This window comes from Calonectris borealis, chromosome 4, assembly GCF_964195595.1.
Source record: "Calonectris borealis chromosome 4, bCalBor7.hap1.2, whole genome shotgun sequence".
NCBI classification, from domain to species: domain Eukaryota; kingdom Metazoa; phylum Chordata; class Aves; order Procellariiformes; family Procellariidae; genus Calonectris; species Calonectris borealis.
The window spans coordinates 17,402,578-17,429,138 of record NC_134315.1 but is presented as its reverse complement, the minus strand read 5'-3'; the positions used below and the strand labels follow the sequence as shown (position 1 = coordinate 17,429,138).

The window sequence follows — 26,561 nt, the reverse complement described above, 5'->3', positions numbered from 1 at the left end:
AGCTGTTTTTCTGCTGACAGGGCTGTATGAGAACAGGAGACATCTGGGGGTTGCCATTAAATGTTTCCATATCTGGAATTGTTCCCTGTACAATTATTTGTTTGCGCATGGTGTTGTGACAGTCAGGGCACAGAAGGATGTAATCCAGTTGCATCAGAAACCACTAGACTCCCCTTCACAGCATGCTGAGTGCTGACAACAGGAAACGTCGGAGTAGAAAATCTGTTACGTAGAAGTAACTATCTTAATAGAGAAAAAAAAACAGACGCTAGCTAAAAAGTTAATAAAAATGCCTGAATTATTGAATTTAATAGTGTCACGACTTGAACATTTGTGCCAGCGGTTCCTCAAAGTCTCAGGTAGTAGGTTTTTAGTTTCTGTGCAGGATTATTAATTTTTCTTTTTTAGACTTGATGGCACTTAATGATGCAGTCATCAGATATATCTTCCAAGTCATTTTGATAGACAAGATACATGGGTATCATGTATACACACACATTTGTAAGAATTTCTTAAGCCTAGAATAAGGACTTCAGCTTCTTGAAAAAGTTGTAGAATCCAACTAATTGGATTCTAACTGATGTCCTTGACTCATCAGTATGAGGTGTATGGCATATAAGAGGATTTGTAAAAGAAAGTCACGTCATAGAAGATTTGCAGACTATGAGTATTGAGTGATAACACTATTAGTTACATAGAATCGCCTTTTATCTGTGACATTGCTGGAGACAATGCAAAGCCTGTAGCCCTGCAAAATTTTAGTCCTCAGGTTAGCCTAGGAAGACAAAAGAAAGAAACAAAAACATACCTACAGCCTTCTTAGTAAGAAACTCCATTTTTTTTCTTCTTTTTTAGAAAAGGGAGGTCTGCCTCATACTTTGTCATTTAATTACATCCACTGCTGTATGATCAATAGGTTGTTTTGAGGGTGGTTTTTTGTCTGTTTTTTTTTTTTTCTTTACTCCACGGAAAGTTTGAGACTGCAAGCCAGATACACTTTGGTACACGTTTGAGTCACATTTAAAATTGGAACCCCATTTGTCAAGTGTGTTAACCTTTACATTACTTTAACTCAACTGGGGTAGGATTCGTAATGCATTATTTTAAACATGCAGAAATCAATGAAGGTTATTTAATGTCTTTTCAAAATTAGTGTAGTAAGATTTCCACTTGGAATGGTTCTTTGATAGCATTTTGTCCAAACCCAGGATCTGGTGATAACTAAGTTACTGTTTCATGTTGATTCGGTGTCTTGGTAGAGCCCAAGTTTTGACTGAGCCAAATCCACCTGGGGGGTAAGGAAAACCATTTGCATTGAAACAGAGCAGCCAGCTCCTTTCCACAAGAGAAGCTCTGAGAAGCTGCCCAGATACGAGCCAGTCTGGTTGGTGAATTGCTTCAAAATTACCACCCCATCAACTTGCCACGTGTCTCTCTGTGAAGGAGGAACTAATGCCACTAGAAAATCAAACCACAGAGGTGAAGACATGCAAAACCTTATTGGCCTAACTGCTTGTAGCTTTCATACAGCCACGGTTACTGCTACTTAACACTTTTAAGCTGAATCATTTACCCCAGAGATGTTCCAAACAAATAGATTTCCCAATTAAACACATCTTTTATTACGTGCAATTCTGCTAAGCAAGATTTTAAAATACTTAGTTAACTGAAAACAGTAGAGAGCCAGGATTTTGGGGGTTTGCACAAATATTTTGATTGTTTCAAAATGGCAGTTTGACGTATCATTTAAAAACATTACTTTTTTCCAATTATTTTAATAGGTTTTTTTGTCATCTTCTTTTCAGCAAATTGACTACTTGGTGAACCAGTACAACACAACTAAGGATAAAGCACTCTCTGACCTAAATAGTAAGTACTTTGATTTAAAGGGGGTTAGCGATGTGTGTTTAAAGAGTTCAATAAGATGATGTAAATAGCTTATAATTCAAAGTGAAATTTCATTTATGAGAATATGGTTTTCAAGCAGAAGTGCTGTTCTGAGTGGTGAATGAGACTAAAACCTAAAATTCTTTTCACAAAAAATGTCTCGGAGCTGATGTGATGCATATTATTTCCTGAAATAAGTGTCTTTTATTAAATTGCTTGTACAATAAGTCAGGCTAATATCTTATTTTCCTTTTTATAGTTCAGTAACCACTGATACTTAATGCTTTTTTAGAATGTTATTCCTCAGTTTTTAACTGTGGAGCCAAATGTCAAGGAACAGAGCTACTAGGTGTTTTGATGGTTCCAGTGAGTGAGAGATCTCTGTATTTGTTTATTTTTGTTGTTATACCTTTGTCCTCTACTCAGCTAGAAGTTGAGGTATAAGCTTATCTTCTTTCTAAAGCTACTTAACGTATTTGCCATTTCAGAATGAGCAGTTGAAGAGCAGGAGATAAAACTTGAAATACAACTGCTGCACTTTCCCCTTCAGCACAGTTACAATATGAGGCATCACCTTTTAAAGCTCTCAGTAAACAGAACCAACTAAACCACTGATTTTTTTTTTTTTTTTTTTTTTTTTTGGAATTTAAACATCGCTTTCCAAAAACAGAAAGGGCTGACCATATTCAGTGCAGATTAGAATTCAAGATGCACTGTTAGCAGATGTTAATAAAGGTGTACAGGTCTGCATTTCAGACTGAAGTGAAATACAGAAATACCAAAATCAATTTTAAAGAGGATTGTTGCTGGGATCAAACTATGCAACTGTGGCAGCATGCCACTTATCATGAATTGACTTATCATGCCCAGAATCTATGCTTCTGTCTAGGTTTAAAACGTATTTTAAAGTCATTTTCAATGCAGCCAGCTTGGCATACCCTGAGGTCAATGTGTCTTGTCTATGTGAGGCTACTAAAGCATATTGAATGTGGTTACGAAAGTAGTAGTAGTCTTCCTACTTAATTCTAGGCAGGAACACTCTGGTCTAAAAAAATGTATGTCATCTTTAAGTCAATAATAATAATAATAATAATAATAATAATAATAATAATAATAATAATAAAAAAATTGACATCTGCATTTCAAGTACTAGCTTGTCGCTTCCCAGGCACTCTAAAGGAAATTTCAAGTTAAATATTCATTTGTTCTCAATGCCAATTTAGTATGTTAGTTAACAGGAACCTAGCTGGATCTGTGATGGGAGTGCTTATCAATAAATAAAGATAGCTTTTATTTTCTTGAAATACCAGAATTAAGTTTGTGACACCTGGGGACAAAAGGATTTCATTCTAAGGGAATCAACAGTAGCATAAACCTCAAGAGAAACGTAGATTAGTTCAGTTTGCCCACCCTAAGGAAATGCTGAAAAGTGTTTTCTGCTTCACAAAAATTCTCATCCCAAGCCAGACATGACAGTGCTGACAGTAATGGATGCTTCTGTACCATGCGGTATTCCCATCTCATCAAGAGCAAAAAAACTCAAAAAGCTGTTTACAGTGATCTGAAAATGGAGGGACTCAGCGACTACCTAAAGGATATGTTGCATTAAGATGCTTCAGCAGACTCTGCTTGGCATTTGTCTGTCGTCTTGCTGAACTAAGCTTCATTTCTGTTCGTGGGCAGTGAGACAGGAGGGTTTGGAGGTGGGGATGGCAGTGGGTAAGCATGAAGCCAGCGCTGTAAGCATCAGTGCTGAATGCACGGCGTGAGGGGGCAGGGACTAGCAGACATGTGCTTAACACGCTTAAGGGATTTCAACGGAGGTGGCTGGCAGGTCTGGGTTGTGAGTGACCTTGACATTGCTGGATACATGAGGGACAGGAGAAAGAAAAAGAATTCATTTTCTTGTTTCACTTTCACTACGAAAACATAGTGTGTAGTGAAAGAGTATGCCACAAAATTCCTGTCTGGATGTTGGACCTCTTTAAGATCGATTGTGGAAAAAAAAATCTGTTTCCAAAAAAGTAGTAAATGCAGTAAAATACATATTTTGGAGTTTGTTGAAATATTATGTGTCTTTACCTATATGGTCAAGTGCTAGTGAATATTCTCTGCCATACGCTTTCATATATAGGCCGATAGCTAACTAAAGGAGAACTGTGTTTCTGCGTTATCTTCTGTCACTAAGTTCTGACTGTCAGGCCTTAGAGAAATTTTAATAATATATGCATACTTTGTTAAGTAAGAGTCTGACAGCACCTATGGTAAGGGGTAGTTTAAATTGAACTAGTGTGTAATGGGTTTTTTATCTCTCCATACTACAGATGTTGGACCTTTGCTTGGAAGTAGAGTTCAAGAACAGCTGGGAAAAGAAGTGCGTCCCGCACTTGATGCAGCTCTGACAATGGCAGGAGGTAAAGATGTATATATTGTTGTATTAATGTTCTGTTGCCATGGTAAGACAGACATCATCTTTCTAGTGCACAGCATGGGATGGCTTTATGCAGTACCATGATTCAACTTACCATTTTTCTACATGCTTTGATGCTTGTTTTAAACTGAGGATTTCAGATATTTTAAGGTTTATAAATATATTTAAAAACTAAATCAAGATTTATGTGCTGTTGTTGATACCTAGTTTCAGCAGTCATTGAAGAGAGATGAAATCTGAATTCCCTGCTCCAGGTGGTTGTCCCTTTCCATTGAATATAAGGGAGACTAGGAAAACTGCGCTTTAAGAGCTGTCTATAGGGTCTTTGCAGGTTAGTCTTCGACAGGTCAGGGAATGAACATACAATGGCCCTGTCCTATACACTGCCAAGTCTGTTATGAGAGTGCCAACCATAATTTCTTCATTGTATCTTTGAGTTTAGCATTGCTCATGCTTAATTCTGTCTCCCTGTAAAGAAAATATTCTTTTATTATTTTTCCTATTTAAGGGTTTTTTTGGGAATCGGATACAGTTTATAGAGCAAAGGGAAAGGCATCCGTGAACTTGAGTCACTTTGCTTTTTTTTACCCATGAATTCTTTCTCATTCACTCGTCATCATTCTCCTTTTTTGCTTTATTTCTCTTATTTGTCTTGAAGTCAAAGTGGAAAGGGCTATCAAAGGTAAAAAATACAATAAAACCTTGTGTTGTGTGAAGTGCACTTTATTTTTGTAACTTGTGTATTTTTAGTTGTATCTGTGTGGTTTTTTGTCTACTAAACACCTGTTCAGTGGTTAGTTTTTTGGTTTGGTGTGATTGGGATGAAATCTAAAGCCAGACAGTGTTGAACATTCATTAAAACTTGCTGATGCAACATGATCTCTTTCCCTTTCATCTTGCAGCTACATAATTTGTGAGTTAGATTATAAGCAAAATACTGAAAATATTGTTTTGTGGATATGGGCTTTCTTTTAATTTTTAATGACCAAATGTTAAAGTTCTTTACTGAAACTACTGGGTAAGGAGAGGTAGGGAAAGGGTAGAAAAGAGTAATCTGGGAAGTGGATAGAATCTCAATAAAAGTAGCCTGAACACATTCATTTGTTTGTAGGAAAACATAAGTGATGTATTTTTATGTGCAATAAATACATATTCTGTGCTAGAGGGTTTTTCTGGGAGGGAGGCAGGGTTATTTAAGTCAGTATTGTTAAGAATATCATAGCATTTACGCATGTGCACTTCCTCTTCAAATCTGTATCTATAGACTGGTTTCTAACTAAAGTTTTTTTTAAAAAACTTTACATCCTTGCAGCCATCAGAGAAACGAAGGAAGCACTGGAAAATGTGAGCGTCTCTGTAGAGGTTTTGCAGGAGGGAACAGAGAGGCTTCATGCAAACTTGACAGATGTTAAAATGCATCTAAGCAACACCCTCAATGATTCTGCATGCTCTGTGGCTCAGGCTGCCTCAACTTGCAATATCATCAGGAATTCATTAAATCAACTGAACATCAATGCCAATTTTAGTGGGGTAAGAGAATATTTTTCAGACTCTTACAGTGTGATTGCCTTCAATAAGCCCAGTAGTATTCTGCAACTTAATGGCTCAGTGTGTGCTGTCACTTGTGAGATAAGTGACCTTCCCTTATTTTATGTTTCTGGGTAATTCCAGTCACTGCTTTCATCTTCTGTGTAGGAGAGGATAAAGTGTGTGTCAAGCAGCTACATTAAAGTGCTGCTCTGGGCAATGAAATAATCTGCCCTCCCCAAAATACTGAGGTTAAGCTTTACTTTTGTACAGCAAAGGTTTCAGGAGTGTGCTAAAAACATTCAAATCGCCTTTCCAGTTTCTTTACCCTCTCTCCTGTCTTTGAAATGTTTAGTAAATTAGCAAGACTACTACTTTGATGTGACTCAAGAATGCTTTTTGCTTCCTAGTTGCCGGGAGTGAGCTCACAGCTTGCCAAGGTCAACGATGTTCTTAAAACAGACCTTTCTAGTCTGGTTCAAAAGGTATGTTTCTTGACAGGCTTGTAAACTGTTAATTAATAAACTGGGATGCTTATGTATCACTTGTTTTCCTTTGGTTTTCTCAAGCAGAATTTTCTTGTTCCCACCTCATCCTGCCTCATGGTGGATATCTCTCCTTATTATTCGATTGTTTGGCCAAGATGTAATATTTGAAAATATGAATGTAGTGCTTTATATCCCCAGGATACAATAGATCAAAAACGTATTGCTAATTGTCTGCTTGAAAGAACAATCCTTACAAAACAAAAAGGCAGAAGCATGGATCTACTACCATGCTCTATATTTTTTGGTTCAAATTAAAGAAAAAAAAAATCCTAATTAGTTGTATTGTATTCCAGCGATTTTGAAATATGTCTTTCAAATTCTTTATGTGCATATTTGGTATTAAATCTGGTGCAGTGGACCTAATGTAATTACTCTTAGTAATTAGAATTTTTACAAGACTAGCTAAAAAACACCATGATTTTCACCTAGAAAAAATGGCTTAGTTTGAGTAGTTTAAAAATCTAGCAATCTGAAAATGTTTGCTAGGAATAGAAGGCATTTTCTTAAACCAAAGGCTGTGTGTAGGGGGCTCAGACCCCTGCCTGCTTCTGAAGTGATCAGGCCTGCAGGAAGTAAGACTTCAAGCAGTGGCTTCTCCTTTCTGTCTAAGTGAGCTACTGAGCTTGGTCCCCACGGTTTAGACCCTTTCTTTCCCCTTCTCGCTAAAGAAAGGATTGCAATGTCTTTAGAGGCAGTTGGATTTCATTGTTTGTAACATGCGTTTTATGTTAAGAAGGCATAGAATTGCAAAGAGGTGGTGTTTGACTGGTATGCAGTGACTCCTTTCACTAGTGAGTCTTCATATGTGTGTTCTTAGTTTTGTATGAGATGGATCTGACAGGCAACAGTACTATAAAGTTTGAGATGATTGTGACTGATGCATGTGTAGATTTTTTTTTTTCCCCAAGGAATATCCTGGAGAGCAAACTGAATCTGAAATATACTTGAGTTCCTATTTTGCTTTGACCTTTTCTAACATGCAGTGATAAAAATGTATTTTTCATCGTATTTCCACGTACATTTTAGCATGCGGATACTTTTACTTCTTGTATAAAAGGAAAAAAGTTGCAAGTAATTTGGCAATGAAAAACTTACTATAATTTTTCCAACTTTTATTCTTAGGGTTATGCAGCATTTAATGATACTCCAGACTTAGTGGTGAATCAAACCAGGAACATTTTATCAGGTGAGGACAAACTATCTTTTCACTTTGATTGTTTAATGTTAATGTTTTTACATCACTTACTGATGTTTTTGTTTTCTTTTATTGATAATATATCTTCTGGGCTAAAGATCATTAAAAATAGAAATGTAAAACTTAACATTTTTTTAAATTTGGTGCCACAAAGAAAACGCGGAAAGCAACTGTGTCTTAATGAGGGCCCAAAATTAAATCTAAAAATAGACCATATGGTATTTTATGGAGGAGTTTTATTTGTTAGGCTTTTTACTGCTCAAGTAATGAGAAATCTTGGGACCCCAACTGCACGCTGACACTTTATCTTTATTTGGTTGACAAGATAATTTTCCTTGACCGATGTGTCTGACATATCTAGGAGTGTGATGTTAAAAAACTAAACCTGACTGCTGCTGTATTATAATGTAGTGGATGGCAAACGGGAGATAAAAATATGCCTTAAGGATAATTTAAATGTCTGTCTTAATTGTTTTGTTACTTGGGCTTTAAACTGTTACTCTTTGACAGTACCTGGACACTTGACATTTGAGTAAAATGTAGTATAGTGTATGTATACTAATCTGTTTTAATTTTTGTTCTTGCATTGTGGACCTGTTCTGCATATATAAACAGCTGTTCCTTGTAAGTTTTTCTTTTCTTTTTTTTTTTTTTTTTTTTTTTTTACCTCCCCAGGCAAAATGAAACACAGTATGACACAGTATGTATACAAGCGTAGTATACTGTGTGAACTTGCTTAAATTGAGCCAGTTTTCCAAAACTGATGTTATGCTTTTCATTAGGGAATCTAGTGTAGATTTGCTGATTTTCGGTATCTGCTGGTATGCATAAACACAGACAAGCCATCTTAATTTATGTATTTATAAATTGTTGGGGTTTTGTTTTTATAAAAACTGAGTTTGAGTTACAAATCAAATAAAAAAATAGTTTTACTAGAAAAAAATTTGTAAACTTTTAAAAGAAGAGTGTTTTGAATTTAGAAGAGTAAACATCAAAACAAACAGCCGAAAACTTGTCCAATTGTTGTTTGAGAAAGAGAAGGTGTTGCCTACTACCAAATAGCAACCTATAGTTATACATCCTGCTGTTTCAAGTATGTTCCAAGTTAAAAGAAGAAGAGTAAACAGAAACTGCATTTTACAAATAGACAATATGTATAATAAATGAATTAATCATGTAATTGTGTATCTAAATAGTGTGTATCTAGAATGTAAGTATAGGGTAGCATGTTCGTTCAAAATTTGAGGAGAAAAATGGCTTAATTGATCATTATCTCAAGAGTGTTGCTTACTAATTGGAGTGAATTTATTTAAGTAATCTTTTTTAATAAGATTGAAAATAACTAGTATAGATTCTCAATATAGGCAGTCTAATTTCTTTCACAGTGTTGTATTCCCAAGGGATGGAGTTTAAATAGATTTTGATCTTCTCCTCTGTAAACTTAGTGGCTAGTTGTCTTGCTCAGTGTTACCATTTGCAATATTGCATGAAAAGCAGGATTTAAGCTGGCTAGATAAAAAGTGACATATTCATTATAACGAAAGGAAAGAGAGAACTCTGGCTCGACATCTACATCTTTCATCATTAAACTGAATGCTAAAAATAAAGTGTGCCTTTTAAAATGCCGTTGTGTTACTTTGAAGCTCAATGTTTTTGTTGCCTGCTTGTCTCTTCCTCATGCTTGTTGTCTTTGTGGCTTGCTTGTTACATGTGGCAAATGGCTTAATAGCATTTTATAATGCATACGTGGAATGTAAATTTCTTCTATGAATCTGTAACTGCAATATGTTTATTCTTTTAGATATCAAAAATGTGCTGGAATCCATTGGTTCAAATATCACTACCTTCACAAAAACGCTCCCTGTTCAGAAGATTTTAGCAGATTTGATGATATATCTTACACAGAGTGAAGCATATGTTCAAGATTATTTTCCATTAGTGGAACAGTACGATTTCTACAGGTATGTAGAGGAAATAAGGCAGAAGTGAAGTGCTACCTGTTTTTAATACATTGTAATATTTTAATGTTCTGTAAAGGCAATTAAACTATTAACGATGAACACAGTGAAACAAAAATACTATAAGGCAATTGTTTGTTACTGGCATTTTGGTAAAAGCCAAAGCTGCAGCTAATCAACAACTGGGTGCTGTTCCACTACAGAGCAAGAGGTAGTTTCTACTTTATAGGCTTTCAGGTTTTTTTCAGGAAGGATAGACGTAGGTAGATGTCGAGGATGTAATGCATAAAGGAATGGATTGTTTCACAATACCAGGGTGACTTCTTACTTAGGGCTTGTTTTTGTTGAGTTGCAGGTAAATTGCGAGAGCATAGGACTGGAGAGGCCTTGAAGCCAATCCCTTTTTATTGCACCCTTTCTGCCACAGCAGGGATTCTGCTTCACACCTTGTAAATCTTTGCGCACCCCTGCTTGTTCCTACTGGTGTAGTACTTGTCCTTGTGAATGCATGGGTTGATTGTACCTTGAGAAAAACATATTCTTCCTATTTGAGACTTGTGTGACTCCTATAATTGAGTAATAATATCATATTTTGAAGCATAAAGCTTTTCATTTCATACCATTTAACTTTGTCCAGTTTAGTCATTTCAGACCTCAAGCTCATCAAGTTCTCCCTACGTTTTGACTCTTAAGTTGATCCTATATTGATAGTTGCTTCTATCTTTGTGTCATAATCAGTTTCACTGCTACAGAATAAATGTGCTAATGGCTTTAATGCAATGTTAAATAAAGTGAGCAGAAGACTGAACTTTAAGAACCTTACTTGTAATCTTACCTTTAGCCCGTTCCTTACTTGGCAGTTTTTGTGGTGAGCCTTAATTTGACAAATTTATCAATATTTTCTTTGAAGCTCAGATTGCATTTAACCAAATAAATATATTGCTTCATTCTGCTACAGTATGCCTCTGTTAATCTTGTATTTAGATTCAAAAAAGTGGAGAAATATATCTCATCTGCTTGGCACTTAAATATCTGTTTTTGTCAAACCTAACGTAGTAGTACTTAAAATACAAGTGAAACCAACAAGCCTGTAATTGTCCAAATTATTTTCTATCCATCCCTTTCTTAATTACGGGTGCCTTACTTGTAGTTCTTAATAGGTATTCTTTTATCAATGTGCCTGTCAGCATTAATGTTTTTCTTTCTCTTTATTGGCTGTGCATATTCATTATGGTATTCCTTTCTCTGATTTTTCTGGTTTCTGCTTTCTCTCCACAAAGATACAGGGAGGAGAAAAGGGAACTTAAGAAATATAAGCTGGGAAAAGTGACAATGAAAGGGAAAAGGAAGAGCAGAGGGAATTAAGGAGGGTGAAAGGCTAGAATGAGAGATAAAATGTGTGAATAAATGGATGTGCTCCAAATATGTGGACAGATAGAACTGTTACGTGATTTAATTAATAAAAATAAAAGTTCAATTCCTATCTAAGATCTTTCTCCTGATCAAGTTCCGCTAACTTCTTCATACATTGAAAGCATTCCAGCACAGACACACAAAGCCTAGGTTTTAATCGCCTTTAATACAGTTATTTACAATTGCAAGCCTAACACACTTTGTGCAAAAAGTAGTAAACCTTACAGTAAGAGCAATTATGTACTTCATGGCCAGTTCACATTCATTAATTTCTCCGTTGCTTCTTGAATAAATTACTGTTTGAACATCTGCCTCCTCTGAGTCATTGTTTGTTCCACTTGGAGCACTTTGACATTAGGTACAGTCCACCTGCAGTAACTGGGGTTGGGAACACCTTGTTCCTGTGATGTTTGTTCCCCAACCCTTCAGTAGCAGCTGTCTATAATCCAACAGCAATTATGTTCTGGCCCAAAATATATACTAGTGTAGGAAAAGCATTTTTTCCATTGCTAACATTTGTTGTTCAAACAGAATCAAGAGTGGGCGAGTTGGGAATATAGTATTGCCTGATGTATTCTGCAGGTCTCCAGTGTGTTCTGTGCATGGTAATAACCAAGCACTTTGGCTTTTATTCCTTAGGTGGCTGGGTTGTGTCATTCTGTGCTGCATGGTGGTCCTTATTCTGGTCTTTTACTATCTTGGGCTGCTATGTGGCACCTGTGGTTATGATAAACATGCTTCTCCAACAACCAGAGGCTGCATCTCCAACACTGGAGGAAACTTTCTTATGGCGTAAGTTTCACTTATCGGTGAAAAGTAAAATCAAGGTACCTGTAGAAGGTTGTTTTTATTGATTTTGAAGGACATACCTATAAAAAGAATTTGTTTTGTTACCTGTGTTATATGTGCTGAAAAAAAAAAGAACAAAAAAAAATTAATCTCGCGTACTTCCACTGAGGGACTTGAGGATTTTGGGTTGCTTTTTCATTGAGGATCATAGCTGAAGGATAAAACCTCTGAATCTACTGTTTTAAGGCAAGTACTGTAGCTAATGAATTTCTACATAAGCCCATTTGGAAACTGTAAAAACTGAGAACAGATAATTGAAAATATAAAGGGAATTAGTAGCTTTTTAGTACACTTGAGCACTTGCTGGAAAAAAAAAAAAAGCTATGCGAGGAGACAAGAAACACTTAACTTTCTCAGAACACTCTAGGAGGTTTGGGGTTGCTCTTGGAAGTTCCCAGTAGTGGTTTAATGTCACTTCTGTTGGGTGCAAGAGAAGATTGCATCTGAAATCTGTCCAAAACTCTTTTTATAGCACAAGGCTAGAGAGTTGAATTTAAAAAAGAAAATTGTATGCTTTTGTGGCTCTTAAACTTAACTCTTAAGAGCTTGCCCAATGCGAATGTGAGTGTTTTAGATGCACTTTAGCTGAAGAGTTTACAGGGCTGAAATGTACAAGATGTTTCAGAGGGCAAGAACATATCTGGAAAACAGAAGTATTTCAACCATCTACCAGTTTTTATCTCTGTTATAGTTACTAACTGTTGGCTTCACTGTTGCCCGAAGTATATATACTTTGTTCTTAAAAAGCAAAAACTTACTCGACTTATTTCTTTTTCAGTGGTGTTGGATTCAGCTTTCTTTTCTCCTGGGTGCTGATGATTGTAGTGGTGCTCACTTTTGTCACAGGTGGAAATGTAGAAAAACTGGTCTGTGAGCCCTTTGAAGATAAAACTGTATTCAAGGTAAAGTTATTCGAGTTATTAAAAATAAATAGAATTCCCATGAGTCCCGATGGTCTTGTCAGTTATGTATGGCATATTATTTTTTATGGGACACTTCAAATGAGTTTGGATCTGGTTTTATTTTCCTCTTACACACCGAATAGAGACATTCATCCTTTCTTGGTTTAATTTGCCTTGCAGTGCAAGTACTGCATGCCTGTCTTCCTTTGGAGATTTTTTTCTGTGATTCAGTATTTCTTGGTGACGTGGAGTTTTAATATTCACTTTCTGCACCAGAGAGGTTGAATTCACTGTTTTGCTTGTATTTCTATTAGTGGTCATAAGCTTAAATGTGGGTATGTGTTGAAAGATCGCATATGAATAAATTCATGAATTGAAAACTTGGAATTATAGTAACATTACTGAATTTTGTCTTCTAGGTTTTGGATACTCCCTACTTACTAAATCAACACTGGAAAAACTACCTTTCTGGTATCCTGTTTAAAAATCCGAATATTAACTTGACTTTTGAAAACGTGTACAGGTATTAAAGTTAAGGTCAAGATTTAATTCAATTTATGTTTTTGTGGTGTCTTCCATGCTTCATATTTCAAGCACATGCAGAAATTGCACATGTTCCAGAAGACATTCTGATTTTCTAGTGAATCACTAGCAAAAGCAATGTTCTCCTATGTATGAGTTAGTAGAGGTAGTCTTAGAGTAATATTGTGTAACGATACTAGTTGAGCTCTTTGAAAAAATATTTTGCATCTTTGAGACCAGCAGAAACTGTTAATTAATTGCTTTCTTATAGACTGAGCTTCAAAAAATATAGCCAGAACTTTTTTTTAAAGGGCTGATTTTCGTAGAATATGAAAACATTGTTAATCATTCTCTTAACAGTTAGTCCTCAAGGTGGTTTTTAGGCTGATGTATGTATTTTTATTTTTATAGTGATTGCAAGGAAAACAAAGGAATTTATACTTCCCTTCACCTAGAACACCTGTTCAATATCAATGAATTTCTAAATATTAGTAAGGTAAGTAAAGGAAGTATGAGTGAGTTCATGATTATTTTTGAAGGTTGGAGAGGTGTTTGCTCTTAAACACAGTATAGCATGTCTGGGTTTTATGGGATTTTGGTTTTTATATACAATACATCCTGCAAGGAGGTAAGAACTGTCCAAGCTAATTTGAAAGAAGAAAATCTATTTACAAATAGGATGTTCTTTACCAGTCCCAGTGGGCCAAGGAAGGATTTCCGATGTGGTTTTTTTAATGGGTGCTGATAATGTTGTTTTTAATTTTGAGACTTGCATAGAAGTTTCTAGTCTAGCATCTTCCAAAGGCTGCTTACGGTGTTTAATGAGACTCTTGTTCTTTATATAAATGCCTTTCTTGGTGTGTTCTCTTCTGATTCCAGTCAGATTTATATTGATCCAGGATATGATATGCTATGCTCCTAAGAATGGTTCTGATTTTGGTGGGAAGGGGTTGGGATAAAATAAAGTATTTTCAGTTAAGCTGTAATAATGTACTAATTTGGGGGTTGCCTATAATACTGATCTTCATTACAGCAACCCCTAGGGGACCCGTGTTCCATTCTGCCAGGCTCTGTACCCACACTTAATAGATACAGTCCCTGCCCCAAATAATATACAATTAAAATGAACAGGGAAGATTCACTAACAGGGAAAATTATTTTGAGTTTCTGCAACAACTAGTGGTGGAGGCTGGGAAGGAAGTCAGGTTTCCAGATTCCACATCTGTTGCTCTGCGGCCTGTGCAGGGACAGGTAACACTTTAGATTTGGCTGCAGTGCAAGAAGACTTCAGGTAACAATAAGCAAGTCATCTTTAGTCACCACTAAACATATTTAGAGAAGTCTCATCCAGACAGTGTCTGTCCTGGCCACAGCTGAGCTACTGAATTCTCTAGGTTTCCTTGATTAGGGCCAGGGGTAGAACTTAAAGTTTTTAAGGATAACATTTTCTGGAGGGGAAACAGAATTCTGTTTTATCTCAGTCCCCTCTTAGGAGGGACTAACATCTGTTCAGAGAAGCCTGCTTAAAACGTAATGGAAGGCAAGTAATTCATTGGTATGAAAGATGCGTAGGTGGGTTAGAACATGGCATGGCTAGACTGTGTGGATACTGCAGAGAAGGAAAGAACATTACCTGGTGAATTCTATCAAAGTTAATTGAATTAAACTGATGTAAGCAAAAATCAATGTGTGCTTCTTCATGCAAGTGATGAGTCAGCAAAAGCAAGATGCTTTGTGGGGTGGGCTATAGAGGAATATGCACTGGGTGCAAACTACTTTTGTGCTTTATTTTGTTTCCCTCTCAGTATACAGAAGATGTAGCACTGAAAATTGAACATATTCAGATAAACCTCAGCAAAATCATTCTGCTGGATGAAGTTGGGAAGGAGAATCTTCTGAATTTCAGCTCTTCAGGAATAGAAGCGATAAACTTTGCAGCATATTTGACAGAGGTGAGACTGTAGCAAAATAGAGACAAGACTGGGATAAAGCATAAAATGAAATGTTTAACAATGGACAAGACGGAGAAAAATCTGCGTTTATGTGAAAGGGTATGTTTTGAAGAATCACCAAACTTGGAGCAAAAGCACTTCAGAAGTTAAGGTCCATAAACTTTTAAAGAAATAAAGACAAAGTAGGTGGTGTGGTTAAGTGCAAACAGTCTATATATGCAATAATAACATACTCTCTTTCTTTCCCTACTGTTCACATTTTGTTTCAGATCAACAAAAGTGTTACCAAGGTTGATCTTTTGTCATTTGCTAATGACTTAGAAGCAAGAGCAGACCAGCTGGTAAGTTTAATTCACTGATGCAATAATACATAAAATGTATTTTTTTATATACTATGTAAGTATAAATACCTAGCCAAGTATTTAGACATCCTATGGGAGAATTCTTGTACTTCAGATGCTTATATACATGATACATTGCCACGTAAGGAAAAACTTTCAAGAACAATGTTGCATATGAGCTGTATTTTAAATATTGTTAATTATTGATTTTTGTATGCTAACTGTTGTAGTACAGTTTCTGCTTTGAAAGTGTAATTTCTTAAATTCCACTGTTTGTTTAAGAAATGAGGGGAATACTCTGTTCGAGTATTTCTTGTGATGCTGTCTACATTTTAGGGTCCCAGCTGGAAAAAAAATTGGTTAGATCATGATGGAAGAGATGATTTGAATTAATTTTCTTTCAGTTAGTGAGCAGAAGATTTTGCAATTAGCAATACAGTTAATACTGTGGCAGCTCATAAGGGCTCTAATGAGAACTGGGGCTCCATTGTGGAGGGAAAATGCACAAAAAAGATCCTGTCTGCTCTGAAGGGCTTTTTGAATGCAGACACATGGACAATGGTCTGAGGGTATAGCTACAACATTGCTCGCAAATCAATCTGCAGAATGACACAGCTGTGTTAACAGATAGTGAATGTTCAGTTGATATGTTTGTATGCATGTCAAGGTCACTTTATTTTTCAAAATGAGAGTCGTAGTTTGGATGCTAAATTGGACACTGGCCCAAGATAGATTCCTGCATTGCGATGTGGGAGAAAGACTTGGCTGCACACGTACTACAGTCGCTTTGATCACGAAGGGACACAGACAGCAGAGTGAGACCATGCTGTTTGGAATTTACCAGGTATCCATCCCTCCTCCAGGGAGAGGAGGGCACCAGTAGAGGCTACTGGTGTGTTTACTCCAGCTTTTTGCGTAATTTGATCACACCTGTTCCTTTTTCTTTTTCCTGCCACACGTGCACTCATGTCAAGGTTAAGCTGCTCAGGGGTTTTTTTTTTGTAATGTAGTTAGCACCCTCTCAAAGCACCATGTGTGAGCCGCACATTGCCTGTTTACTCATGTGGGTTTTCTGCTAACTTTAGGCAGATACCAGTAGCTTTGGCCACACTTGACTTCCATTTTCAATTTTTACTGTGCCATTTTGAAGGTTATACAGGTGGGGAGTTTCTGCTGTTGTTTTGGGGCTATTTTCTCAGTGGAAGTTGAGGTTCTTCAAACATGTTATATCTTACATAGAAGTGCCTCTGAGATGTCTCTTTAAAAGTATATTCTACATAGCGCCATAAAGGAAATATATTGTGCTGGTGGATTGGTTTTCCATTATTTTTTGTAATAGAATCTAAAGGAAGCATTAGAATTGAGAATAGATCAGGCAGAGTAATTTCTTCATATAAAAGACAAAAATACAGTATTAAATGTGTTCACTCACACGTTTTTATTTCTTCCTTGTGATGCTATTTAGTGTAATCAATGAAATGTCTAAAAAAACTAACCAAACAAAAACCCAAAAAAGCCCACAACAATACGACATTTTACTAAAGTTTGGTTGTTTCAAGACTGATACTGGTTTCCAAGGATATTTTATAATCCCACTTTGTTATTTGTGATAGCTCTTAAAGTTTACAGGAGCAATCAATTAAAAAATAAACTAAAAACTTCTGGAATTAATTAACTTTGGGTATATAGTTTGCATTTTCTGGCACCTTATACAAAATTGAACATATGTTTTTACACTGGAAGGAGCAAATGGAATAAAACTTGCATCAAACCAAGGGATCAGGGTATGGAGGAGGGAGCAATACCACTCACGGGTGTTATTAGGTAAGTGGATTGAGCTTGTCAGTACAGCAGAGGGAAGCATCCTGAAGCTGCTCGGTGACCACAGCTGGCCACTTACATGAACACTTCACAGGAAGCAAACACATCTCTGAGCATTGAGGTCTGCCGTTATTACACTTCCAAAAGGGGGTTAGCAGTGTGTATTCACTGTGTATTCAGTGTGTATGCAGGGAGCCAAGTGATTTTGCCACCAAAAGGAAATGGAAAAAAAATGTGTTTCTGAGAGTAAAATCAAATTTTACAGTATTTTGCAACAAGTGTGAGTTCCAGACAGGCATTCGGACTTGAAAATCAGGGCACGAACACCTATCTTCGGACTGAAAGGCGGGAGCCGCAAAAATGAAAAATACCCTTCACAGACACCTTTCCAGGTTACTGGCTGAAAATATTTAAACTTCTGTGCCCCTCAGAAAGCAGAGAGTGCCTCAGGGTGATGTCCGCAGTGCCCAAAACAAAAGCAAGTACCTGTGACTGGGAAATGCTCGTCCCAGCAGGGGTGCCCTGCTGCAGGGTCCTTGCTATGAAGTCTGGCTTATGGCGTGTGAGAGGGGGATGTGCTCGCTCTTCTGTATTTAAAAGACTTAGTGGACCATGTGAACATTCTCTTCAGTTAAATCTGTGCTGATCATGTTATAGCCAGAAAAGCAGTATAATATATTTGTTTTGGTTGCTGAGGTTTGAATTATTAATATGGTGATTTTTCCTCTCCTTGTGTTGAGGAATTCAATTTGCCATATCCCATTGTTAGCATCAGCTGTTCTGCAGTGGATGAGTATAATGTGCAACTTTCATTGTTTTTTTCTTTGTTGGAAAGCTTTGAGACTGCTGAACAATACTGCATAATTGCATTTTTTGCAGCCAAAAGGAGCACTGGAAAATGCCTTAAAAGGACACGCAAACAGCATTCGAATGATTCATAACCAGCAAGTCATTCCGCTAGAGCAAGCTATGGTAAAATATTAAAGCAATATTAAAACATATTTGTAGAAAATATGAATCTCAAAATCTCTTAAATACAGTTTAGAAAGATGGACTTTTGCTGTTATATTAGCACAGATCACATTTGCATTGTGTCACTGAAGAGTAATCTGGTTAAAGTATTTGTTTAATAAATAGTTTTCCTACTTATACTGCTACTTTATAATACCGTCTAAAATCATGACCTTTTTCTTCCTCATTTTTTTTCTGTACCTATTTGTAATTATATATGAATAAAAGAGGAAGCAGGGGAGAACGTTACAAAATTCTAACCCTAAATCACTCATTTTCTTTTTTGCTTACCATTTGTCTTCAATAATAAAAGCAGTTAATTATTTTCACACTTTATTTCTTGGAGTTAGCAATCACCTAACAGTATTGGAATTGGAAACTCCTGACAGTAGTATTCAGAGCCAAAGAAAAATCTTTTCTTATTGATGCTGTAAAAGATGTGAAAGGGCTTCTTCTGCCTGATTTTGTCGGGCACTGATTTGTATAGTATCAAGCTGTGAATCTCATACATGCTAGGTGTTGCTTTTTCCTCTACATAACATGAAGACTTTTAGTTTATCCTAGCATCTGATACGGTATTTCTGCCCCTATCAAAGCACTCTTGTAGAAAAGCATTAAGTCTTCTGTTTCGCTCTGATTCTATGCTGTTCTTTCCTAATTAACTCCTAATTATTCTCATCTCTTTTTCCTTTTACAAAACTGACTGTCAAGAAATATGTTAAAGCTAGGGTAAGTGCTTTTTCCCTTCTGAAATTGCACAATATAGAATTCTCTGAACACTTGGTTCTGATTTTAACTGTTCTCTCTTCCCTCCAAATAAATCTTACTCAGTTTATTGTTACTAACTTTAGTTAAATCTGAAGTCTTCCAATACACAATTCATAACTACTTAGTGCTGTCAGTGAAATAGTGATTCAAGGATTAAAAACACAATATGTTAGTTTTAATACAACTGTTGTTACTATATATAATGTGATATGTTGTATTAGAAACAAAATAATCTATAGAAGATCAAAGCATGCATATAATACTAAAACAGGTGGGCTCTTATCTGTAGTAATGACTTGAATCTCTTTTTTTTTTTCCCCCCTCCTTTCTAATAGAGCACTTTAAATCAGAGCATTAGGTTACTGAAGAGGACATCATCTGAACTTATGGTAAGCTTTTTTTTCTGGCAACAGGAACATTTTTGTGTTTTAAATTCATCCGCCACATATGTAGGGCATATATTTTCAGTACAGTTTTTTCTATTTCTAACTGTTCTGTTCTAACTGTTCTAACTGGAAGAGATTGTTATGCATAGTGATAGTAACAGGGATTTAGATATCTCTTTTGCACAGCTTGAAGTATGAATTGTAAACTTAATTGTCACGTGATAAAATAGACTTCAGTACAGTTCCATAAATTGTGTTATTCACGTTCCAAAAATGTAGTTGTGTTTTCTAGAATCATAGAATCATAGAATAGTATGGGTTGGAAGGAACCTTTAAAGGTCATCTAGTCCAACCCCCCTGCCATGGGCAGGGACATCTTCAACTAGATCAGGTTGCTCAGAGCCCCGACCAACCTGACCTTGAATGTTTCCAGGGATGGGGCATCTACCACCTCTCTGGACAACCTGTGCCAGTGTTTCACCACCCTCATTGTAAAAAAATTTCTTCCTTATATCTAGTCTAAATCTACCCTCTTTTAGTTTGAAACCATTACCCCTTGTCCTGTCGCAACAGGCCCTGCTAAAAAGTTTGTCTCCATCTTTCTTATAAGCCCCCTTTAAGTACTGAAAGGCTGCAATAAGGTCTTCCCGAAGCCTTCTCTTCTCCAGGCTGAATAACCCCAACTCTCTCAGCCTTTCTTCATAGGAGAGGCGTTCCATCCCCCTGATCATTTTTGTGGTTCTCCTCTGGACCTGCTCCAATGGGTCCATGTCTTTCTTGTGCTGAGGGCTCCTGAGCTGGACGCAGTACTCCAGGTGGGGTCTCACCTGGAATGCAAAACTTGGGGGGGGACAAACAAGAAACAAAATGTAAAAATACAACTGAGAAAAGAGAGCTTAGTGATTCACATCCTTAACCACCTCTTGTCCAATGTCTTATCCAAAGATACTGTTCGTAACCACTGATACCTTCCTTTTTTAGTAGTGAGAGAATTTTGTCAGATGATCATGAATTCTTAGGCAGGCTCATGTTCTGTCTGGAATTGCATGTTTTGACAGGACAGCAATGCTGGTTTATCAGTAGAATAGGTTCCTGACAATGGCTGCAGAGCTGTTATAACAGCCTGAAAGGGATTTATTTATATTAAATGCCATCTCTTCCTCTGCAGGTTAAGGTGAAAAGTGTCATTAGCGCTGTTAATGCTGCGCAGCTTCTCATAAATAACAATGCTTCTCTAGTTATTGTCCAGGTAAGCTTTATTTGATTAAAGTACATTAATTAATGATGTCATGGAGATAGAGGTTCACTTACTTTTGTTCATTTACTTTTGTCTGTTCCTAGGAGACAAAAAGGTACATGGATACCATAGTTGGCTACTTTGAGCAATACATTGAGTGGGTCAAGGAGTCGGTAAGTTGCATTTATTTCATTGAGAGAAGCTGCGTTTAAAAAAAAAAAAAAAAACATTAAAAAGCTAAATAATAATAATAATAATTGAAATGTTACTTTGATAGTATGTTTTATAATTTCAGTTTGTAAGATATTTGTATTTACTATGAAGGAGAAAACTTGTCTTCTATAAATAGTTTGTTATGTTCAAAGTAGAATAGAAATTGAGTTGCGTTGATTGGAATAAAATGCGAATTTAACATAGTATCATTTTTCCAGGGCTAGCCTGAAATCTACCATTTGTTCTAATATTGCACTGAGCCTGAGCCTGCTTAGTTCAAATTGATGTCGTTAGCATCTTGTTTTATTTTTCTTTCTTCAGCTCAGCCTTTGAAAATAACATGTTAAAGATGTGTATGTTCAGTTGATAGCATATCCCACTGGGATTTATTTTGAATTCGGATAGGGTGAGAGATAACAATTTAGTAAACAGTATCTGTAACTGTAAGCAAGTTTTGAGATTCTTATTTTATTCTGTTAGGTACTTCAAACTGTGTATTTTTTTTAATCTATCTTTCAGATTGCCATGGAGGTAGCAGCATGCAAGCCTATTGCCAATGTGATAGATACAGCAGTAGATATTTTTTTATGCAGCTATATTACTGATTCTGTGGTAAGAAATATTTTCTGTTACTCAAAATTGGGGCATCAAGTGGGAAGTTCTTTGAACATAAATCTGCATTTACTTACTCTGGCTAGACTATTCTGAAGTATGATAATAAAAGTATCACATCCGAAGTTATGCAAGGAAAAAATGTTCTGATCTGAATCAAGTCCAAAGCCAAACCACTGCTGGACTTGTTTTAGGTTCCCATTAAACTTAGGCTTCTATTAGCAAGAATTCTGTAAAATTAACTGTTCTTACTAAATTTCTTCCAACTTGAATTGCAAAGTAAATACAGTACTACGAGTTCAGAATAAAAACTCTGGAAAGGGTGGGTTTCAGTTTGATTGCTTGATTCTGAACCACCTTGAAATGGAAAAGCATAAAGATCTGAAGCTTCAGCTGTAACCATTTCTAACTTAAGGGGATGGGGTGGGCGCAGGAAGTGAGTGAGAAATACCAAGGAAAAACTTTCTCAAGTATCTTTCCTGGAATCTAGAAAACCTGAATGAGGTTTTATCACTTGACTTGTAGCAGACACATCTTGATTCGTTCCTGTAGAGTGGAGACTTTGAGTATGACTAGTGGCAGTATATAAGGGCAATATTGGCTTTTTCATCTTGCCAAAAGAGCTTGGAAAGAGGACAGCATGTATTAAAATTCTATTAAAAGTAGAATAAGAAACCATGTGCCTGGAAACCACCTAAAACATCTCCTAGCTATTATTTAGCTTTATGGCACTTTTAGCCAGGGCCTAATCATACCAAGAGTAAATGCGTGTAATCAATCAAAGCCAAAGCACTCTAACCTTGATAATGCTTAACCATTAAATGCTTAACCTTGATAATGCTTAACCATGAAAATCTCCTAACTTGCCAGAATCATGTTGTACTCATTGATTATGTGTTACATGTATCTCATGTTCTGTTCTCCTTTGTGTAGCCACTAACCATCTGGTGGGAGATGGAGCACAATTTTCCTGATGATAGAACTTAGCTGAGTCACTTATAAGTCAAAATGCCTCCAGCCAATACAAATCAAATTTGAAAAATCATCATTTTAACATGTGGTGATAACTCAGTTCAACTGTATGATAATGGAATTAATTACACAAACAGGCTGCAGTTAGCAAGTTAAAAAGTACCTTGAGAAAGTGCTGGAAACTTAGATTTTGACAAGAAGTGCAAGAAAGATAAATACTTTTAAAATATCAGGAAAGGAAAAAGAAATGATGTGGCTAGTAAATTAATGCTGAGACACAAAATTACTTTCTACCCAAGGCTGACTATGTTGAAATAACTTCTTAGGGCACTATGGCTGTGTAGCTTTAAGCAACTTTGGACACGTTCCTGTTTGGTTACATTTGTAAAATGGTGATGTTCTTACTTTAGTTCACATTGACAGAGGAGAGGAGAATGCTTAACGTGCCCTGTTCCACACTAGTATGAGGAGCCTCAGATAGTCCACAAGACCAGTGCCGCTAATTTCTACTTTGTTCTTCCAGTAACAATGCTTAGAATATCAAGCAAGGATTCAGTACTTTTCTGACGAATTTTCTCTGTGATCGTTTTTTCCTGGATTTTGCTTTGTTTCAGAATACCTTCTGGTTTGGTTTGGGAGGCTCTTCAATATTTTTAATTCCTGCCATAATTTTTGCTGTAAAACTCTCCAAATACTATCGTAGAATGGATACAGAGGATGTATATGATGAGTAAGTATACACTTCTAAGTAAGCTAAATGGCAAATGGATTGAAATGTTTGTTCTAGTCTCTCACATGAAGGCGCTATAATCCTTAAACCTTGTGTGCTGTCAGATTAGAACTGCATGTTCTTGTGAAATACTGCAGGTTTGGGTTGGTGCCTGCAAAGTGCTTCATGTAGGTGGGCTTTGGTTGCCTTGACTTGCCATGATTCTGTGCAGATGTTGTGAGCTCTGACTTTGAGAAACTTCTTTCACAATGAAGTCTTCAGAGCTTCATGTGCAGTGTTTATATAAATATATTCCAAATGTGCAAGTGATTAGCTTTGCTAAGTAACCTGTTAAAGTGAATTATGCCTGCTTTGTAATCTCCTTGAATTAATTATTTGCTTTCTTACTGTCTTAGTTATTCCTAACCAGTCTTTCCTTTTTCAATTGCAGTTCCTCTGTCTCAGGGACTTGGCATTTTACTTTATGATAACTGTTCTTACATATTTTCCCATCAGTTTTGTTTTTACTGTTTTCTTTTCTACTCTTTGTTTTGCTCATTGTTCAGTTAGCCTGTGCACTGCATTTCTCAAATTTGACACTGGTCGTTTTTCATTACACATTCACAGGAGAGCAGAAACAGGCATATACAGCTAAAATTACTCACTTCTTAGTGTCTAGTTAATTACTCCTCTTTTTCTGTGTTTTTTAGTGTTGAAACTATACCCATGAAAACGTAAGACATTTTTGCTGATATTTGTTAAAATTATTTTATTCAGGTGGGAGGGTTTATATTTTTAATGTAACTTGTTACTTCAAAAGAGGTAACATGTTCTGTTTCACCAGACTTTATAGTTTATATTAGAGTATCCAACTCAACAAGAATAGCAAAATAATTAATTAATTTTTGGAGAATGTAAAAATATTAAAAATGTAAAATTATAATTATGCCATAACTCCTGAATGTTACAAAGGAAAAGTTATCTTCTATTGTACAGACACAGTTTATCTTTGCATATAATACTATCATCCATGTACATGTCTTAGAAGCCATACTGTACATAGTGCATCTTATAGTTAACATGGTCTTTCTTGGTGTATTTATTTTATTACAGTACGGAAAATGGTAATAATGGTTATCATAAAGAGCATTTATATGGTATACACAATCCTGTTTTTACAAGGTAAACCAAGTCTGAAACTGCATGCCTTCATGTGTTCTTACTTAATCTACTATATTAATCACCTATCCAATTTTCTGCACATTTTAAAGTGAATCACTTAATTCTCTATTTATGGTTTTTTGCATGATTACTCACGATAGCAAATGCTGTATGATTTATATTTCTCAAATATTTTTTACATAACAGCAGATATTGTAGTAATTTCCAGCAACATAACAGAGCAATTGCCTAAATTTGATCTTAAAATCTAGGTAATTAGGTACTTATCTATTGCAGTGGGTGGTCCTAAATTGATCAACATATTAAAATACTCTGATAGTGGTTGAAACCGATAGGATGGGATGCATTCTTACTCCTGAGTTGTTTTATTTTTTAGATGGTGAGGAGAAGAGCTTTTCCTGTGCAAAAGGCAGGTGATCCAGGGTATGCAGAAAACATGAACAGAGAAAATGGGTGTTTCTGCATGGGTAGAACTAGTTTAACATCACAAAACAAGAAATTCAAGTTGTGGTTTAAAAAGGAGGAGATTTGGGTTCTTTTCTGTCTCTACAACTTTTGTGCTGTAAAACGTTAGCTAGTTGTGAGACTTTCAGTTTCCATATGGATAACATAGGATGTTCTACAACTTCAATATTTGGGTTTCCAAAATATCTGAGTTGCTTAAGGAAGGATCTAATTTGTGATTGAAATCCGTAGCTCACTGTGCCTTAACTTGCAACTTCATGACTGAAAGTATAGGTTGAGTATTGGCAGGGAATTAAGGTATCACCATTCTTTCAATAAGGGGTAAATACCAAGAGAGCTCAAAGTTTGGGAGTTTTGCCAGATTTCACGGCTGCATCAGTTATATATTATCATTTATTAGAACTGTATTTCACAATAATTATTTACCAACCAAATCTTGATTCCACATTTCCTTCCAAAAGAAGTATTTGCAGATAACGATGTTTTTAGTGGTATTTATGATCACGATTGTCATGGTCTGTTCTGCAACTTATGGGCACTCTCTAAATCAACCTACAAAGTGTTTAATTCAAAGGTACTCTCCACTGGCATATCTAAGGACTCTCAGTTTTAAGGACTTTACATAAGAGGAAACTAATAATTGCTCAGGCCTTAGAAGTCCCTTTCTGACCTTTGAATCTTTAATACAAACGTTAATACTCTTGAGGGTTCATAGCATGGTTTTTGTGATATTTCAGTGATTGATGAATAGTTTAATACAGTGTTCCTGGGTAAGCTAAAAATTACTAACATAAAATAATCCTTTAAACAAAGACCCAGTAGTTCTTCCTGACTTCCTTTTCCTAAATTTTAAGTTACTTAAACTGGGCTTCCGTAATAAAATGTAAGGATTCAGTTTGAAGCAATACTGTCTTCTGATATGCTAACTGAGATAATTTGAAAAACTGTTAATTATTTGAGATACATGCTTTGAATTTCTGAGTCTGGGATTCCCATAGCAATAGAGTCTTGTTTTTAATTTTCATTTCAGCAAACTCTTCGCTTTTATGCTATCCTTGCTTTTTCTCATTTCCTACAAATTATTTTGGGACATACTTCAAGAGATAGCACTTTGAATAGATCTCTGTACACCTGTACTTTTGCAGGTGTAAAGAATCCCATAGTTTTTTTTTGTCCTTCAAAATCAGCTGGATTATCTTGCTGTAAAGAGATGCAAATATCTTTCTTTATAAATATAAGATATGTAAATACAAGTATGAGATCTATATGAGGTATATTTATGTTTGCGTAGATATCTCACACGGGTGTTTTTATATACATGTCGAAGATACAAATAACTTCAAATGCAGCCACCGTTTTTGTGAGAGCAAAATTGGAGGCTGGATTAAGTTCTCAAAGGAGTGGTGTTGAATAGGTAATCCAAGCATTTCTTTCTATCATGAAACAAAGATAACCAGAAAGGTTGGTGGAGAAAACCATGAAGCTATTTGCTCTTGTTTGAAAAATTCTTGGTTAAAGGGTAGAAGTTTGAGAACAGTTTGTGCCAACTGAGCTTGTCTCACCTTAGTTAGACACAGTATTTCTTTTCCATTTGTGGGCAAAAGAAAATGATGTTTTTGGTTTGTGTTTTTTCTTGTATAGCTCTGTGGAACAGTGGTAA

General features: G+C 36.1%; 1 protein-coding gene across 1 annotated transcript in view; it reads left to right on the top strand.

The window, feature by feature from the left end:
• Nucleotides 1–26,561, top strand: part of PROM1 (prominin 1) — a 56,114-nt gene extending 29,553 nt beyond the window's left edge. Inside the window, exons 5-25 of the mRNA XM_075149212.1 lie at nt 1,806–1,869; nt 4,212–4,301; nt 5,631–5,848; nt 6,256–6,330; nt 7,516–7,579; nt 9,390–9,549; nt 11,599–11,751; nt 12,587–12,710; nt 13,130–13,233; nt 13,644–13,728; nt 15,038–15,184; nt 15,454–15,525; nt 18,226–18,318; nt 19,461–19,514; nt 20,680–20,760; nt 20,853–20,921; nt 21,481–21,573; nt 23,160–23,275; nt 23,965–23,988; nt 24,368–24,436; nt 26,543–26,561. Coding sequence (XP_075005313.1) covers nt 1,806–1,869; nt 4,212–4,301; nt 5,631–5,848; nt 6,256–6,330; nt 7,516–7,579; nt 9,390–9,549; nt 11,599–11,751; nt 12,587–12,710; nt 13,130–13,233; nt 13,644–13,728; nt 15,038–15,184; nt 15,454–15,525; nt 18,226–18,318; nt 19,461–19,514; nt 20,680–20,760; nt 20,853–20,921; nt 21,481–21,573; nt 23,160–23,275; nt 23,965–23,988; nt 24,368–24,436; nt 26,543–26,561 — 1,974 coding nt within the window. The remainder of the gene's footprint in view (nt 1–1,805; nt 1,870–4,211; nt 4,302–5,630; nt 5,849–6,255; nt 6,331–7,515; nt 7,580–9,389; nt 9,550–11,598; nt 11,752–12,586; nt 12,711–13,129; nt 13,234–13,643; nt 13,729–15,037; nt 15,185–15,453; nt 15,526–18,225; nt 18,319–19,460; nt 19,515–20,679; nt 20,761–20,852; nt 20,922–21,480; nt 21,574–23,159; nt 23,276–23,964; nt 23,989–24,367; nt 24,437–26,542) is intronic.